Source organism: Sitophilus oryzae, unplaced genomic scaffold, assembly GCF_002938485.1.
Source record: "Sitophilus oryzae breed Bouriz unplaced genomic scaffold, Soryzae_2.0 scaffold_817_pilon_pilon, whole genome shotgun sequence".
Lineage (NCBI taxonomy): Eukaryota > Metazoa > Arthropoda > Insecta > Coleoptera > Curculionidae > Sitophilus > Sitophilus oryzae.
This window is the reverse complement of record NW_022147436.1, coordinates 731,615-751,893: the sequence shown is the minus strand read 5'-3', so window position 1 is coordinate 751,893 and position 20,279 is coordinate 731,615. Positions and strand designations below refer to the sequence as shown.

General features: G+C 32.9%; 1 protein-coding gene across 1 annotated transcript in view; it reads left to right on the top strand.

Annotated features, from left to right (window-relative positions):
• Positions 1–5,310: 5,310 nt before the first annotated feature.
• The window catches only part of LOC115889641 (cAMP-dependent protein kinase type I regulatory subunit), a 100,781-nt gene continuing 85,812 nt past the window's right edge, over positions 5,311–20,279 (top strand). The window contains exon 1 of the mRNA XM_030909689.1: positions 5,311–5,516. Within this exon, the coding sequence (XP_030765549.1) occupies positions 5,508–5,516 (9 nt within the window). The 5' untranslated portion in view covers positions 5,311–5,507. The remainder of the gene's footprint in view (positions 5,517–20,279) is intronic.

Here is a 20,279-nt window from a genome sequence, read left to right as displayed (position 1 = left end):
ACGTTCTGCTTAGTAGAAATAAAATATGATGTTTTAAAGATTAAAGTGTATAAAGTCGAATCATTTTAGATTGAGCATTTAAATTTTTCGAAATTTTTAGGATCCCGGCATTTAATATCGGGATTAAACATATACCTGGATCCCGGGATTTCGGGATCCCGGTTTGGAAATTCTTTACATAAAAAATAAGTTCTTTACATAATTTATCTGTATATGAGACTCAGTTTTTTGTAAGAAGCGATTCATTACTTTTATGTATAGCGAATTGATTTATAATCTATTCACTAAAGCAATAAACAAAGAGAAAGTACTTACAGAATAAGCTTGTTTATGATAGAACCAAAAGCGTTATTTTTATATACGGAGTATACGGCCGTATACTGCAGCCATTTTGACCAGCACAAAATTGATTAATTTCTTGTACCTTTTTAGTATTATACTAATAAAACATATCTGAAAGCATTTCTATTATTTTAATAAGTGCCAAAGGCTCTTGCTTGCTGAAGGGAAAAAGATTAGTATAGATTTCCTACCCTTATTGGGTGACTACCATCCCCAACGGTTGCATCTGCATCCAACTTCCATAATATATCTGTTAATAATAGTATCAAAATTTTACCACGTTGTTTGGTTTAAAGGGGTAAATTCGCTTAATAAAAGGATCTTAGGAGGTCTTAAGGTCTAATTTTTGCAATCTTAAAGTGATTTAAATAGTTGTTTAAAATTTAAAGTAAAGGTCGTGTTTACACAGGAGTAACCACTACTGTTGTCACACTAAACCTTCACTCGTTGTCATACTCACACCTCACACTCCTGTACTCAATTTTCAAGTATACTTAATCGAAAAAAAACTTGATCAGAAGTTTTCCGAACTTTTTTTGCTCTTCCTTATACAGTAGTGTATTCCAGATGTTTTTGTTCTTTTTTTTTGTTGTTTGACCTTTGATCGATCGAAATGTACTATTCTTCGTGGTTGATTCTATCATCTTCCCATTAATTTTAGAGAAAGCAGTAATGCTGAACACTAGAGGAACCTAAAAGAAGATTTAATAACAACCAATTTTACTATAATTGCAACTGCTTATTTTTAATCGTTCAATTTATAGTGTTTTACCCTCGTAATCCACCCTTACCGACGTCATTTCACCTATTCCGCTATTTTACCACCTCTGGTGATACTCAAAAAGCATAGGCAACAGCGGGACTTGATCGCTCACTTGGAATTTTTTTAGCCAAAATATTTTACTTTACCTTCGTAGTTATTCTAGAAATATTATTCCCTTTTTCAAGTTCGGTTCTCATTGTCATTGTGATCTTCCCAATAATTTCAGAAGAAATGATAGTACTAAACGCTGGAGACTAGGGTTGATATGAAATACTAACGACAGGGATTTTGGAACCCTCCCAATTGTGGAATAGTCTGTAACAGTTATCATATTCCGAAAATCACTGTTCCACGTTTTATTCAATATATTGTGTCAACTTTAAAACTTTCCACACAAATTTAAAAGATGTAGCCGAAACAGTAATATTACTATTGTTAATTCGCTTTTGCTTGTTGGGCTGTTCAGTGATGATTGAGAATGTTTTATTCAAGATAGTACTGAAATTATTTTCATTTATGGAGAGGTTGGAAAGTGCGCAGGAAGGACGGAATTGGTTTTCAATGAAAGAAATCGGAATTTTTAATTGTTTCTGCAACTTTGAAACGCGATTATTCGGAAACCTCTGGACAAAAAGCAATAAAGTAGGATACCACTGAAAAGAGAATTAAACAACCTTTAAAACGATGTTCCACTTGACTCCATTCCCATTTAAGATTGTACAGGGTAGACCATTTTGGTTGTTTCTATAGGGTATCTAGAAAACCGTGAGAAATATTCAAGTTTTGACACTGCAGTCTCGGGTTCTTTTTTTAAAAAAATTACATTGGCGCAAACGGATCGTGGCTATCTTGATCGGTTTCGAAGCTACAGGGGGATTCTCAAATTTTGTACTTTTTGAAGATGTCCGATAGTTTGTTTATTTCAGCAACCACGGAAAAATGAATTATACATTCTAAAGGAACTTTTCTGTGTAGAATGCAGTGGCGTAGTCAGACTTTTTTCGAAAAAAATATTTTTTGAGATATTAACTAGACTTATGTTTTTTTTTAAATAGAACCTCCTGTATATTTTTAAATTTTCTAATTCAGCTTGGCATGGGCTTCTCGAGAATATATAACATTCTATATTTATTTTCACTATTAACCTCAACATTTCAAATTTTTCTTAAAATATCCACTTAGTAGATAGCAGGCCGCGCCGAGTAACAAAGTAAACGGTTGTCATGTTGATCGGGACATACCTTTGATGGATACGTGACATTTCATTTCAACAGATTGAGTGTGTGTATTTTAAATAATAAAAAAAATGAGTAAATTTGAAAATTTTGAGAAATGTAATATGTTAGAATGCTATATTGAGTCTAACAAAACAGAAGCAAATGGCAGCTGATTTATATTTTGAGCGGTATCCAGAGCGCGAGCAACCAAACCCAGCCATTTTTAAAAGGTTAGAAGATAGTTTAATCAATTTTGGATCTTTTCAAAAACTGCGTCCGAAAAATTATCAGATGAAGAAAATCAATATGTTAATGTCTTCGGAGCCGAATACATGAATTAGCAATTAAATAAAATCGAACAATACCAAGCAAATAAAAAATAAGTGTGACAGAAACAAAAGAACGTATTTTAATATAAACTCTTCAACCGGGCTTCTCAGTTAATATAAAAAAAAATAAAAACACAAAGACTACATTAAATGTTCAGACTGCTGCCCATTATTATCTAGACAGAGTTAGTACCGTCTCCGCACGCCGCCTCTAACAGCATTTCAATAGCTCTACTTGATGTTGTTGGATCTAGTGTTACGGCTCCGAAGATATTAATATATTGATTTTATTCATCTTCTTTCTGATAATTTTTCGAACGCGGTTCTTGAAAAGATCCAAAATTGATTAAACTATCTTCTAACCTTTTAAACATGGCTCATATTTACTCATTTTTTTATTATTTAAAATACACACACTTCAATCTGTTGAAATGAAATGTCACGCATCCATCAAAGGTATGTCCCGATCACCATGACAACCGATTACTTTCGGCCGTATTCATAGTCGAGCGCCAGCCGCCCGCCGAAAAGAATATCGGGAGAGAAAAAAAGCTCTTTCATAGTCGGCCGCCAGCGCACCGCTGGCTGGCGAAAATGACGGCGCGTCGCCAACAAAATTTCACTTCGGGTGGAGGGCTTTAACAACAGGGAACATGTTTTCTTCCTTTTTCTACACAAAACCGGTTATACGAACTTTCTCTAAATATTTAAATATTAATAATTTAAATATTTTATTGATATTGGGTAATTTAAATATTTTATTGATGTGTCCATTATTTTGTTATAATTCGTTTTAAAGTAATGAATAATATCTTCGTAATCCTTCACTTATAGTAAAAATATTTACACTTTTTTATATACATATTTTTTTGGTTAGGTACATTTTTGGGTCATAATAAAGAGGATATTAAGTTAATAATTTACATAATGGGGAATTCCATAGGTCTGTTCGGTTATTTGAAAGTTTTATGGATTCGTTTTTATTACGTTTATAAATTTTTATAGACCTTAACCTTAACCTATTGGTGCTGTGTTAAGGATTTTAAAATTATTTTAAGGGAAAATATGACCAGAGTAGAAGTAATTTATATTTTTAAAATGGCTCTATTTTTGTTTTGTGTAGATGACTGATGTTTTGTGAATTTGGTCTATTTTTTCCAGTTTATGTAAATTACAAAGAGAATTAATGTAATAAACGTAAAAACAATAGGAAAAATAAAAAAATATAAACATAACAAAAACAAAACGATAAAACATTTAAATGGTCAAATAGACGGACGGAATTCATATGCCTCAAATGTAATGAATAATGGCCTCACAAAAATACGAATGTCATCGTTCTCGTTAATCGTCACAATATTATAAATATCCACAATTAATTCAGTTTGTTTGGTGATTCTTTCAACTAGAGAAATAAACCAGACTAAACTGGCGGACCGCCCGGAGATGGTAAGGACATGCTCCAGTCGCCGCCGCCGACCGAAAATCACCGGATGGGGTTTAAACTGCGCAAGTGTTCTTCGCCTGGAGATCGACTATGAAACGGAAAAAAATGCTTATCCAACCGCCCGCCGGCGAGAGAGCGGTTACTCTATATGGATGTGCGCACGCGTTACTCGGAGAGCGCTCGACTCTGAAATAAGAACGAAGAATTTCGGGAAAGCTCCCGCGGGAGGCTGGCGATCGACTATGAATTGAATACGGCCGTTTGTTACTCGGCGCGGCCTACTATCTACTAAGAGGATATTTTAAGAAAAATTTGAAATGTTGAGGTTAATAGTTGAAAATATATATAGGGTGTTGTATATTTTCGAGAAGCCCATGCCAAGCTGAATTAGAATATTTAAAAATATACAGGGGGTTCTATTTAAAAAAAATATAAGTATAGTTAATATCTCAAAAAATATTTTTTTCGAAAAAAGTCTGACTACGCCACTGCATTCTACACAGAAAAGTACCAGTTTTTCAGTGGTTGCTGAAATAAACAAACTATCGAACATCTTCAAAAAGTACAAAATTTGAGAATCCCCCTGTAGCTTCGAAACCGATCAAGATAGCCACGATCCGTTTGCGCCATTGTAATTTTTTCAAAAAAAGAACCCGAGACTGCAGTATCAAAATTTTAATATTTTTCATGGTTTTCTAGATACCCTACAGAAACAACCAAAATGGTCCACCCTGTACAGGTACCCCTCCTAAGGGGTTGAAAGAAAAAGGCTAAAAATTTTCATTTAATGTGTCCCCTTTACAAATAAAATTGACGTGTCTTTCCGATTTTTCATATTTTTAACTGCAAGAAAGATTTTTAGGGTGGGAAGTTTTAAAATTGACAGCGTATACAATAATTCATGTTTCATCTTCGGGGTTTAGTCATTATGATTGATTTTACTAATCTTCCCATTAATTTTAGATTAAACGATTATATCGAACATTGAAGACACCTACAATAAGATTCAATTAAAACCAATTTTATAGCAACTGCAATAACATAAATGAGAGTTGCTTAATTCTAATCTCTCAATTTATACCCTTTCACCCTCCCTAATCCACCCTCAACCCTCACCGACGTCATTTCACCTCGTCCGTCGCGTTCTACCACCGACCGTTTCGCTGCCGATGCTCAGAGAGCACAGGCAACAGCAGGAACGCTCCCGCCTCCTGCTAGCAGTTTCTTTGGCCAAGGCGTCCGGTAAAGGTCAGCGAACGAGCGGAGCGTTGGCGGGTCCGTTCGACTCGTTTTGAAATCGCGACAAGAAACCGCTTCTTTTTACCGATAGGTATTTTGGTGGATATTTTGTGTGGTGTGTTTGGTGTGCCCAATTTTCTGGGTCGGTAGGGTGGTAGATTGTTAGAAAAATGCCGCAGGTATGATGTATGTTTATTGTTAGTTTTGAATTTATTATGCAAAAAACGCAACGAAGAAATTTTTGTCCAATTTTTAAAGTGTTATATTTTTGTTATTTTTAACCCTATTTTGATGAATTTTTTAGTAAGCTGTATATAATTAGAACAATTTTAATTCGTAAAGTAAATTTCTTTTTAAACTTTAGTATTTAGCATGTTATACAGGGTTAATCGAGGGGTTGTTTTTTTACCTTAACTAAGTTTCTTTATAAACTTTAGTATTTGGCATATACAGGGTTGTTCACCACATACGACACGGAGTATTGTAGCTAAACGATTAGAGTTTTACAAATTGTAAGTTGTGGGTTCGTTGAAGGACTATTAGAGCTACAATTTCAGAATATTTTTACAAGATACAGAGTGTGCCAAATAAATAAAAAATATCAAAGTTGTATTTTTTTAAACGGAACACCCTGTATATTATTACATTTTTAGTTTCTACGATTAAAATAAAGGTAAATTTGATTAAGGTTTATTACACTTAAACCTTACCGTTTTTGAAATATTTTCAATTTTGTGAAATTGCAGTAAAAATTTTAAAGCTTCATTTCTCCAAGGGTATCAAAGTTTTTAGTACTAAATATTTACTGAAGTTTATTTATTGATCAGTTATTGTGTTGCAATAATAAAAATTATACTACCTTATACAGAGTGTCTAAAATTTTATTTTAATAATTACTAGCTTTACACGGCAATAACTTGTTTAATTTAAATGGAACACCCTGTATATCTTATGAGAATCACATGCACAATTTAATTGTCTATCAAATTGTATTATACCATTTTTTACCTATCTCTTCAAGTTTCCGTAGAAAATGCATTTTCTTGTAATTTAGAACTCGTTTATCAAGATACCCATGGAATACTGACATTTTAGATTATTTTTAAACATGTACCAAATTTTTAAAGAGTACAGGTATTAATATTGTCGATATAGTTTGTTTATTTCGTTAAGAAAATAAAAAAAAAACTGTTTAAATATTTGTTAAAGAAGATCAATTAATATGATTCCAGTATTCAAACTACATTAACTGTTTGCGTTGATTAATAATAATTGCTCCAAATACTAAAAAACTGAATTTTGTGTGTGTATTAGACAGTGGGGTAAAAACTAACACCTTAAAAATTTATTATTATATTGACTTCTGATTCAAATCCACATTTATTTAGAATAATTTATTAACGAACATAATTAAGTATGTAATTAATTAGTATTTGGGCGGAAATAATGGTGGTATGTTTAATTAATGGTATACTCTTTTATGAAGATTTAAATAATTTTCTTTTTGCATACAAATGGGCTAGTAATATTATCATTTTGCTAAAAACGATAATATTACTAGCCTGTACATTTTGTAGATTTGTTGCTTTAAAAACAATCTAAAATGTCAATATTCCATGAGTATATTGATAAATGATGTCTAAATTATAAGAAAATGCATTTTCGCCGAAAACTTGAAGGAATAGGTAAAAAGTGGTATAATACAATTTGATAGACAATTAAATTGTGCATCTGATTCTCCTAAAATATACAGTGCGTTCCATTTAAATTAAACAAGTTATTGCCGTTTAAAGCTAGAAATAATTTAAAATAAATTTTTAGACACTCTGTATAAGGTGGTATTATTTTTATTATTGCAACAAAATATCTGATCAATAAATAGACTTCAGTAAATATTCAGTATTAAAAACTTTGATACCCTTGGAGAAATGAAGCCTTAAAATTTTTACTGCAATTTCACAAAATTGAAAATATTTCAAAAACGGTAAGGTTTAAGTGTTATAAACCTTAATTATTTTAATCGTGGAAACTAAAAATGTCATAATATACAGGGTGTTCCATTTAAAAAAATATAACTTTGATATTTTTTATTTATTTGGGTCACTCTGTATCTTGTAAAAATATGTTTAAATTGTAGCTCTAATACTCCTTCAATGAACCCAAAACTTACAATTTGTAAAAATCTAATAATTTAGCTACAATACTCCGTGTCGTATGTGGTGAACAACCCTCGATTAACCCTGTATAATATACAGGGTTAATCGAGGGGTTGTTTTTTTACCCCAATTTTAAAACACTCCGTGCAATAATTTCGTGTGTAAATTTTCCTAAAATATCATTTTTCGGTCAGAACCATGTCGGTCAGAGCATTTTGTTTTTTTATTAATTTCAATACATTCCTTGGTTAATTCTTAAGAGCGAAATGAACTGATCACGATCAATTTGCAATTTTTTTCAATTATCGTTACTTTTTGATGTAAGTTTTTAATATGACGAGATGGTTTTGGGCACTATTGTAGTAACGTCATATTACGCTGTATTGTATACTCTATTAAATTAAAAAAAAAACGTTAAAGACTAACGATACAGTCCTGGTTTTAATAAACAATAATAACGATAACAGAACTTTAAAGAAAACATCTGTAATACTCAAGTATACAAGTAGAAAAAAAAATTGTAAAAAATACGCTAATACTTTGTATTGCCCCCCTTTGCTGCTATAACTGCCTTTATATGTCCGTTCATATACTGTCATTAAGGCTGTATATATCATATATTGCGTCATGTTTTCCCATTCTTCTTTAAGGACCAAGGCCCAAGCAAAGTTCATTTAATGAAGCTGGTACCGCTTGGCGACCTCTGACCCTCCTGCCAAGCATTTCCCAAACGTCGAACATGATGGGCAGTTCATAGTAGTACATAATTCACAATAATCACCAAAGCCGCCTTGTCATATTATTAAAAAATAACTTCAAAAAGAAATGATAATTGAAAAAATTGCAAATTGTTGGTGGCAAGTTCATTTCACTCTTAAAAATTAACCAAAGCATCTATTGGCATAAATCAAAAAACAAAATGCTCAGAAGAGATCGTTTTGACCGTAAAATTATATTATAGGAAAATTTACACACGAAATTATTGCACAGGGTGTTTTAAAGTTAAGGTAAAAAAACAACCCCTTGATTAACCCTGTATAATATGGCAAATACTAAAGTTTATAAAAAACTGAGTTTACAAATTACACTTGACATAATTATATACAGCTTGCTAAAAAATTTATGAAAATAGGGCTAAAAATAACAAAAATATAACACTTTAAATTTTACCAAAAATTTCTCCGTTGCGTTTTTTGCATTTACTGAGTGTAATATATAATTTTGTTTGAGTATCAATTATTTAATAATTATTTATCGGATATTGCTGAATATTTTGTGAATGTTTTTCTATTTTTCTGTGTGTCGTATTAAAGTGATGTATTGAAATTAAAGTTATTTGTTACAGCTAATTTATAGATAGTAAAAACGTCCCCAGATGTATGTTTCTTTAATATTTATATGTGTTATTTTCAGTTGATTTCTGAAAGTATTGTAGTAAATAAAATATGATTTAGAGTGTCCGTAAAGATTGGGTACTGGATTTGTACCCAGTGCCCAAATTTCCAAAATATTTTAAAAGGAACATTGTTGTTCTTTTTAAAATATTCAAAACTGAAGTAACTGATATTTAGAAAGATGTGCAAATATTTTTAGGAATAGTTTATTTCGACCTCAAGAACACTATGGTTCTTTTTTTCGCGAAAAAATAATTTTGAAAATTTGGAATTTTTTGAAAAAATTTTTGGATTTTTTTTAATTTTTTTCTTAAAAACATAAAATCTTCATAATATGGCTACATAGGTAGTAGATCAAATTTACAAGAAAGAAAACGCAGAAAAGATCCAGTGGTTCTTCAAAAATTTAAGCGATAAATCAAGTCTTTTGGTACTTTTCAAAGTAAAATTTCTCTCAATAGTTATTTTTTGTAAACACTGCTGCTTTATCCAACTATCCAACGAAGACAAATTGTCAGCAGTGGTTTATTAATAAACAAATTTACCTAACGGACAAAAAAATGCTTAACGTTTCGAGAAGTACCAACTACAAGTACTACAACCAAACACAAAGAACAACGAAAAAACCTATTTAAAATATCTAAATAAAAACTTTAGTTTTTTTTTAAACAGATACGTCTATAAAAACCGTTGACGTTCTGTTAAAATGACATTATATCAATTTAAACTTGAAAATTAACAATTACTATTTTACCTGATAACAATTAATTACTTAGTAAGGTAAAACTAAAAAGCTTCAAACTTTCTGTATGATTATTTTTTAATTTGTTTTTAATTTTTACGTATGTTCTTTAAACTCAAAGAAGCGATTGCCATATACACACATTACTAGCATCTACAGATGCATGAAAAAAAAATCTACAAAATAAAAATAACTATTTTATTTTGTAGATTTTCTTACAGTGGAGAAATGCCCATAGGGCTTTTTTGGAGAAATTCAATATGACTTTCATTTTCGTGTTATAATTTTTTTTTCTCTAAAACCAAGTTTGTGGCGGGGTTGTAATATAAAAGCTTATTTTTATCACAGCTCTAACAGAAACCGCCCAAAGACGTAAAATATGGGTTTACCTCGTTATTAGTAATGAAAATGGAGGCAGTCCTCCAAATGATACTTATTGGGAGTTGAACTCTTCGTGAACGTTTTCATAAAATAAGCAGCTTATGTTCCCAATTATATTATTAAACGAATAACGAATAAAAATTGATTATCGTGAGTTTGTCATAAAATGACTAATATTAAAACATAATGTATTCGCTTTTTAAATTAAGAAAATAAAAGGTGTTTTATGCATTATTAGTAAAGAAATAAATAACCTATTCACATAGGAATTTTAAATGTTTTACAAGAAAAAAACAATAAAAAAATTAACGCTTATTTTTAATAGCTATTTGTTCAAATAACGATTGTTTTTGTGACATCACTGACATATGACTATTCACCAAAAATAATTTCTTTGATGTGTTAAATATGAACATTAAAAGCGAGCATTCATTAAAGGTACGGCATTTAAATTAAAGAACATACATTTTTACTAAAATATACATATAATTTCTTACTAGTTAAAAGTCGTTCTAGTTAAAAGTCGTCGATATTTTTAATCTGGGTACTGTCGTATGCTGTTCGAGTAATATTTTCTGAAGTATTTTCCTAAGATTCCGAATAACCTCACTGTAATTCAGGTCCCCTCACACAACGTCTTGCCAGATTTATATACCTTGCAATTGCATAAAACCAATTATGAAACAAACAAGAAAGAATAAAAAATATATATAGAAACTAATAGCGTGTACCAGCGGCTCCGTTCGCGTCGAATTAATAATTTGTAATAGTGATGATAAAGCAAAGCAATAATTTCCATTATCATACAAACTGGATAAAATTTTCTCACATTTATGTCAGCATGGGAAAAAACAATATGGCGATATTATTATATAACTTGATAATATTTAAGGGGTAGTTTCATCTCGTTGGAATTTGACTTTCGAAAAATCCGTTTGCCAAAAATAAGCTTTTTCCGTCAAGCAGTTTAAGCAGAATCGTGGTTAAGAAATTACCCAACTTGGAACACCCTGTGTGATTTTTTAACAAATTTCAAAATATGTAAAAAAAACAAATAAATTATGCTTGTCCAAGCGTTTTCCCGAAAGACTAACCGTTTTTTAAATAACAAATATTGATATATTTGAGGGATGTTTTCACCCTTTTGGAATTTGAGATTCGAGAAACCCCTCCTTATCGAACCTCTACACCCCACAGTCAATCCGTTTGCCAAAAATCAGCTTTAAACGTCAAGCAGTTTAACCAGAATCGTGATTACTCATTGGTCATATTTTATGAAACACCCTGTATAAATTTATAAAAAATCTTAAAATATGTAAAACAACAAAATAAAATATACGTGTTTAAGAGTTTTTCCGAAAAACTCACCGGTTTTTAAATAAAAAATATTTTAATATTTGAGGGATAGTTTCACCCCCTTATAATTCGAGTTTCGAAAAATCCCTTCTTATCGAACCTCTACACCCTAAAGTCAAACTGTTTTTCAAAAATCAGCTTTTTACGTCAAGCGCTTTAAGCAGGATCGTGATTAATCAATGACCAGATTTTTCAAAACACCCTGTATACATTTCCAAAAAATCTTAAAATATGTAAAAAAACAAAATAAAATATACGTGTTTAGGCGTTTTTTCGGAAACTTGACCGTTTTTTATGTAAAATATATTGTAATATTTGAGGGGTGGTTTCACCCTCTTGGAACTAGAATTTCGAAAAATCCCTTCTTATCGAACCTCTACACCCTAGAATCAACCTGTATGCCAAAATTAAGCTTCTTACGTTGAGTAGTTTCAGCAGGATCGTGATTAATCAGTATGTCAGTCACTTAAGGATTTTATATATCAGTATAGATGCACAACTGGCTATTTCAAATTCACAGAAATTCAAATATGTCAACAGGGCAAAGAAAGAAACAGATGGAATGGCCAAACAAGGCTTATCCAAACATCCAACCATCCCTTTATACGTCCAGAATCCTTCTGAGGTACTGCCGAGGGTACTGCAAAAGCAATTACAAAAAAGGCCTCAAAACAATGGGTGGCCAACAAATCATTAGAAATGGTGGAAAAACTGACGACAGAAAACTGTCAAAACTGTTAAAGCTCTGTTGTCTACTAACAGGGCTTTGCAAACTCAAGAGGCAATTAAATCTGATGGGATTGACGGACGGAGTCATATGTAGATTTTATCAATCAGAGCCAGAAAGGACAGAACGCATTCTGTTTCAAAGCTACAGTCTGGATACAGTTCTTTGTACTAGGCAACGATAAGCCATTATCAAAGAGTTATATGGAAGGTGAAAAAAACACTCGTTAAATTTTACAACAGACGACTTGATAAACAAAAACTGGATAGTGGATCTACTACAATCGAGACATTGCAAGCTCAATCATTCATCAAGCTCAGGCATTTAAAGCTGAAGCTATTAACAGACAAAACCATGTTTGTGCAGATTCTGTCAAGCAGAAGAAGAAAATGCAGAACACGTCCTGTACCAATGCAATAGCCTGGCAAACATCGGGCTCTGAACTAGGCTATACAGGGTGCTACAAATTCGAGGTACGAGCATTGGTATCTCGGAAACCGTAATAGATACGAAGATGGTTAAATTGGGGCAAATTTGCGCTTTAGGATGTTCACCAAGATGCCATCAAAAAAGTTTTAAAAATTTCAAGGATTGCTGGATTTTTTTCAAAATCAATTTTATTTTTTCCTGGCGTTACTTTTTAGAAAATCAAAAAACTAATTGCACATTCTCATGGCTACTTTATTAGGGCTATCTGAGAGTATTTTTAGATTTTCAAGTTAGTTGATAATTTGTGAGATACAGAGGCCAACTTATTTTTTTTAAATACGGACCTGCATTTTTTATTCCAAGTTGTGAAAGAACTCGGTCTCCTGAGTACAATGATATGTCACACTTGATACTTTTTTTTTGTTTTAGGTACCGTAAGAATGACAAAACTATTTAATTATTATTTAAAATAATTTCAAGTCCGACTCTGGTTTTTTAAATTATTTAATCTGATTATATTCATCTCAACAATATTGATCAGCGCTAATTAACATTGAATAAGAAAAATCAAGCCAATTGAAAAATTCAAATAAATAATATCCAGGTCAGCAATTTGAAAATATTATTTTTAACTTTTTTTATTGTGAATTTGAAATCTCCGTGTACGTTCTAATAATATGCATAATATTAATCGTAGTTATTGTAAATAAATCAACTTCTACAAACTAGTTTCCAATGTTCTACATGTTCGAAAGGGTTATCACCGTCCCTTATGCACAAATGTATTTTTCGTTCAATCTTATTTATAGCTCTTTAAACATATCTTCTTCTTATACTTCCGAATACATTCTGTGCTCTTTATTGTAAATGTTGAAATGTATTGATATCACATTTAAAAATGACGTCAAGTAATGCCCAATAATTTTATAATATTTTATTGCATTTGATTTTCCGTATTCAATGTTTTACCCCACGTCATTGTTGAGTTTGAAAGCTTATCAATATTTTAACAATGAATAGATTAAATATTTGAAAAACCAGAGCCGGACTTGAAATTAGTTTAATTAAATTGTGTTCGAATGTCCGAAATAAAAAAAAAATATTAAGTGTGGCATATCATTGTACTCAGGAGACCGAGTTCTTTCAAAATCTGAAATAAAAAATGCAGGTCCGTATTTAAAAAAATCAAGTTGGCCTCTGTATCCCACAAATTATCAGATAATTTAAAAATCTAAAAATGCTATCAGTTAGCCCTAATAACGTGGCTATGAGAATATGCAATTAGTTTTTTGATTTTCTAAAAAGTAACGACTGGAAAAAATAATATCGATTTTCAAAAAATCCGGCAATTCTTGAAATTTTCAAAACTTTTTTGATGGCATCTTGGTGAACATCCTAGAGCGCAACTTTGCCCCAATTTAACCATCTTCGTATCTCTTACGGTTTCCGAGATACCAGTGCTCGTACCTCGAATTTGTAGCACCCTGTATATGGTAAACAAAAGGATATATGGAAGGTTAATTCTTTAACTGTTTGAAATGGATACGACTGGAGAATGTAACCTAGAGATGAGAACAGCAATAGATATGTAAAAGTTTTAGAGGAATAATAAGCCTTTGAAGAAAAATATTTAGGAAGGAGTATAATGCTATCCATGTATTCATGCATGGTAGACGGAGGCCCTAGGGTGGGGATTATTAACAGTTCTGTTTGACGATTCATTTGACACATTTGAATTTGATTTGAAATTTTGTGGATTTTTCAGTCTTTACTAAGCTTATTTTATGTTATTAATTATTTATTCCACTACTGATAGTTGTAGAAAGGTAGTAAATCTAGAATGAAATTGTGGCAGAACTTAACAGTGACACTATTGCAATTTATCGAAAAAGACTGTAAAATAGTTGGTTTTGTGTTGCGTTCTGTAGATCTCGGTCAAAAATCGAGGTTTAGGCCCAGGAATTAAACAACCTTTAAAAAATGCCGACGTTTTGACGTGTATTTTCCTTGTAAGCCTCGATAAAGACGAAACCTGCGAACGCCATTTCAATTGAAAGTAAAATAAAAAATAAACAAACGAGTTCAAATATGTAATTCTACTAAATCGAGAACACCTTTGTTTATAACAGACTTAAACATTGCCTTTTTATTGTTGTTTCAAGTTATTTGTAGCAAACATTACGCTTGTATTTTGCCCGTTTAACACTACTTCAGTCGAAAACAATCTAGTTTATCGAACTAAAAAGCCATTAGCAAAGCTCCAAGAAAGCTATTTCCTAACCGGTATTTTTTATCAGCCGTTTTTTTTTCGATTTGGGTTCGATTGAAGCGCGTTCTCTTTTTAAAATGGCAGGAAAATTACCGAACTACCGGCGACAGTAAAGCGTAGAGCGAAAATTTGTCGCGTCATGAAAACTTTGTAGTCGGTCTAGTTCTTGTCGTCGGGAAGCTAATCGAACATGACAGTTGATGCCATAGACGTATCATAGACAGGGAGTCATTTATATACGTAAAAAACAGAGGGTGATGAGATTTCCCTAAAGTCCTAAAGCAAGTAAAAAAATTTGCGCCGGGAGGCACATATAGCCGCCCATACTAAAATATTTTAATAAAAAGTTGGTAGGCAGTTCTTTTCTTAGACAAGGAAAGAGAGGGGATGGCTACGGAGGCCAAAATTCGATCGGTGGCCATACTTTGGTGACAAGATTTCGAGGTGACACCGAGAGAATTTTTATGTTTTTTGTGACAACTGTTTTGTTTTAAATTTATAAACTGTATTGTTTAGTATGGTGAGATGTCCAGCGTATGGCTGCAAAGGCCGAAGCGAGAAAAAAGTGGCTGGAATTACATTTCACAGGTAAAAATCGATACACGACTTTTGTTATGTGGTCATAAAATGTGCATTTTTTCATTATAGCAGTAAAAATATGTAAAATGCTTTTAATATGTTTTGTACCACATCCAAACCAAACTATTTTTAATAATTCCAAGTACTATTTTCAATATCCTTTATTATAATTAATGTTTGAAACTATAAATAATGCTACTCAGCATGGATTTCTCCAGTGGCGTAGGGAATTATAATCAGAGAAATACAATTTCTGCAATAAACTTTTTTTATATATTTTACATGTAAAAAAATGTATAAAGTATTGTTATCAAATATGTAAAATAATTGTAAACTATAAAAAAAATTAAAAATTCTAGTGATAAAAAATCTATATGTATAGTTGTTATATAAAACTTAAATTTACCTGCCAAGATTTGCTGGGGATGGACAAACTTGTGGTGGGCTACTTTAGGTGTATAATAATAGTCTCAGTGAGTAATTAATAAAAATTTAAAAATAAATAAAATAACACAAAGCTCTAGAATTGTTTATTTTTTTGTGGAAAATTAGGATATTCTTATGATTGAAGGTAACAAATATTAAAAATTACATTATTCATTGAATCCGTACGCAAGTGTGAAGGGGAATGGCTAGATTCATTATTATACCGTATGGTCGAAAAAAAATGACGTCCAGTTGGCTTGTAGATGCCGATCGACGACATTCCCATATAATTTTACATATAAAATGACAGCGATCTTCATTTCATAGCTATCTCTGACGCCGTATTTTTCGATGTCGTTTTGTATAGTTTTTATGTCATTTTATATGTAGAATTATATGGGGAATATCATCGATCGTAATTTACAAGCCAACTGGATGTCGTTTTTTTTCGATTATGCGGTATAATAATGAATCTAGTCAATTCCCTTCACACTTGCTTACGGATTCAATGAATAATGTACTTCTTAATATTCATTTGTGAAATTGTCATTTCCAACAAACAAGACGCCGTTTTTTTCGATCATACAGTATATATGTATATACACGTTTAAACATATGTTATTACATTATTTTTTATTTAATTATACATTATACACACGTTAATAAATAAATAATTGTCTTGATAATCAGTCCACTGTGACTGTTAAATAAATTTTGCATACCTAGATATTCTAATATTATAAGTGAGACTATAAAATACAAAATTGTATATGCGTCACTCAAAATGAACGATATATTAGTTTACGTTTTAATACATATTTTGTACCGTCTAGGTACAAGCTAATTTCTGATGCTACGCCATTGGAGAATTTCGTGTGGTGACAACTTGCCTCACTTTCAGCTGCCGTGTTACCTGTCCCCTCTCTTTCCTTGTCTAAGGTTCTTTTAGTTTCAAAGTAAAGGAATTTTTCCAATTTTGATCCGCGGTTATTTCCCCTATCCGCCACCTGGGGTCGCGTCCGATGGGGTTTGGAGTTCTCCACACGGATTTTCTCAAAAACGGACTACGGAAACACGGAATATCTCAAAAGCTGCGACTTTGACAAATTTTGTTGCAAATATTATTCCTAATCTTAAATTGAAAACCGATTTTCGCTAGCTACTGTAATATTGGAGTTACGATGTTTTAAGATTTTTAACCCCCTCCCATACCCCCTTACCAACCCCCCAACCCCCACCAAAAACTAATGGCCAGATTCTTGGGTGCCACAGTATCTTTGTGCCAAATTTGGTTAAAATCGATTTAGCGGTTTTTTAGTTATCGTGTTACAGACGGACAGACAGACACCATGAAAATATTTAGGTCATTTATGACCCAAATAACTCATTAAAAAAATTTTTTGTTAATTTAATTGCCTACCATACCTGTTGGTATGGTCGGCTAAAAAATTCTTCATAGATATGAATTGGAAAATGAATATTAAGAGTCTATTACGCTGTACTGTTCGGGTCGCTCTCAGGGGTCGGGTAAAGCGAGTGTGTGGCCGAAGGAAATATATAGTTGTCTAAAAATGTGCTACAATACGGATAAAGGATATTCTTCATCTTTAATTTTCTTCTTCATTTGTAAATACCTAGCCAGTTTTACATAAAACGTTAAATGCCGAACGCTTATTTTGTTACTTTTTCGGACCAGTGAAATGGATTCTTAAGGAAGTTAGAGACGTTAAAATAAAATGATTTATATTGAACTGTAAGGTATCTGGCATATGTTTGAAGAGAATGGTATTCAATCAATGCGTACTACCTGTTGTAACGTATGGTGCGGAGACCCTACCATTAACCAAGAAAACAGTAAGCAAAATCAGAATAAGGCAAAAAGCAATGGAAAGATTAGTGTTGGGGCTATCTCTGAGAGACAAAGTACCGAATATCGATGTACGGGGAGTCATGGATGCCATAGAGAAAATAACTACTTTGAAATAGAATTAGGGCACATTGTAGAATGTAGAATGTTTAGGAGGGGAGTTAATCACCGCGACCTTATAGATATATTGTGTGTTCCCCTTTCTTTTTCCCCCCTCATCATATAAGAAAAGCCAGTATCTGAGACGGCTCCACAGAGGCCAGCTCTCCATCCTCGACATCAGACGTACCAAGGTTCATGGCAAGAATGGTCGCCGTCTCGGCGCACTCAGTGATAAGGTGTTCTGGTGTTTCCCCATTTTCCCCACAAAATCTGCATTCGCCGTTGTTTCTCAGTTTCAGCCTACTGAGGTGTTCGTTGAGGAGACAGTGTCCTGTTAGAAACCCCGTGACAATCCGAAGATTGTTTTTACTTAAATCAAGGAAAACCTTTGATTTTTTCTCGGTCATAAGTTCTAAGGAACTTTTTCGAGTGTCTTAGACCGTTGGAGGACACCCATTCAAGTTACGGATGGAGTCTTCCAGATTCTTCCGTTCCGCTTTCAGTTGGTTCCGTTTGGAAAACAGAACGGTTCTGGTCCAGTTAGTGGAGTGTTCGCTCCTTTTCTAGCTAGATCATTTGCTTTTTCATTGCCTTCTATCCCTTGGTGAGCAGGCACCCAGAGTAGGAGGACTTTATTTTCTTTGCTAATTGGTTGAGCTTCTCCAGGCAGCCTTTTGACCAACTTCGAGTTGATGGTTACTGAGTTGATCGCGTTAAGTGCTGTTGACTATCGGATAGGATGGCAGTTTCCTGTTTTCGATAGTTCCTATCTAAGATAAATTGTACGCATCTTTCGATAGCGCAAATTTCTGCCTAAAGGATGGCTGGGGTAGGTGCCCATTGGTTCGAGTATTCAGTTTTCTGCCCAAATACTCCTATCCCTGTCCCTGCTTTGGTTTTGGAAGCATCCGTATACCACATGATGGTATGGTCTTTTATATGCTGAGTAAGCGTCTCTTTCTTCCAATCCTTTTTATTACTCAATACTACAGCGAGGTGTTTCTCAAAGTTGGGCACATTGCAAGGCTAGACGATGACTGATGGACAGAATAAGAAAATAATTGAATGGAGACTAAGAGATGATGCGTTCAGGAGCAGAGGCCGTCCTCCAACCAGATGGCATTACGACTCCACAGTAACTGGATGCAAATATGTAGCTTAAGATAGGGAGTTATGGAAGCAAACGAGGGAAGCCTACGTCCAGCCGTAGACTTTAGTATGATGAAGGTATTACTCATTATTAATGAGTTTAATATTTTTATGAAAGGGATCGAATAGGAACAGGCTGTGAAATGTGTTTTTACGGACCCTGGAAATTGAAGATAAATGGAGCATGGATAAGGACGTCAATATCCTATAAGTGAAGCCCCCAGGCATTGCCATGACAGCCAGAGAAATATCTTCAAAGCGGTGTTTAACATTTTTGTTTTCTGCTAAGGCTAATCTGGACGAGGCCTGCTTTGTTTACACGGAATCCGAACCGCGGTCCTCGGCCATATCATTGTCAATGGCCTATACCAACTTGGTCAGTGTCTACATCGACTTTTACTCACGAGATATCCGATCTCATCCGGCCTCGAACCGGTCGGTGGGAATAAGCAGTGCGTGTCAATAGATTTTACACTCTTGCCATGGAACAACAGCACGACAGAGTTTCCAGGCGTTCACCCGTCCATCCATTCGCATCGTCTAACGTCGCTTAACTTTTTCATATAAAATAAAAAGCGTTGTTTTTACATTTTTACTACTACTCGTACCTAGTATCATATTTAATTAGTTATTTTGTAAGCTAACCTTAAGGGTTTTATGTTACTCTACCTTACCTACTCTAAAAACAAATTTCAACGAAATTTAACTAACACATTAAACAGAAGATAAACATTTAGATGACCTATTTGATCCGACATTCAATGTTAAGGTCAAGTATACTATAAATGGAAAACAGGAATTCCTATTCTATTCGATAAATATGGAAATATTGTTGTTTAACACACTGATGGCTATATACATATATAGCAAGTTTATTACTGGAGAAACTGGATATTTCACCACTGGAACAGAGGATTTAATTATTTCTTTTTAGGGTTCCGTACCTCAAAAGAAAAAAATCGGAACCTTTAGGATCCGGAAATTCCTTTAAAATCAGAAACATAGGATCACTTCGTTGTCTGTCCGTCCGTCTGTCCAGGGGTGGATGGGGAAGTAGAAACCGGCCCGGGAAAAACAGGCAACCGGCCCAAATCCACAAAAATCCAAGACCATAACAAACAAACAACGCTTTATTGTGCAAAAAGCCAAAACAGCTTCATCGACAAAGCACTCACAAACAACAAAATCACAAAAAAATACAAACAACAAAAAATACACAATACAAATAATACAATTCAAAAAAATTTAAGTCTTTAAAATTACAAAAAGAATATACATGGACAATTTTAGAACAGTACGCAGTAAATAGATATAATTTTAAAGTTATAGAATATTAAATACTTGACCTTTGACCAGTGTGTGAGA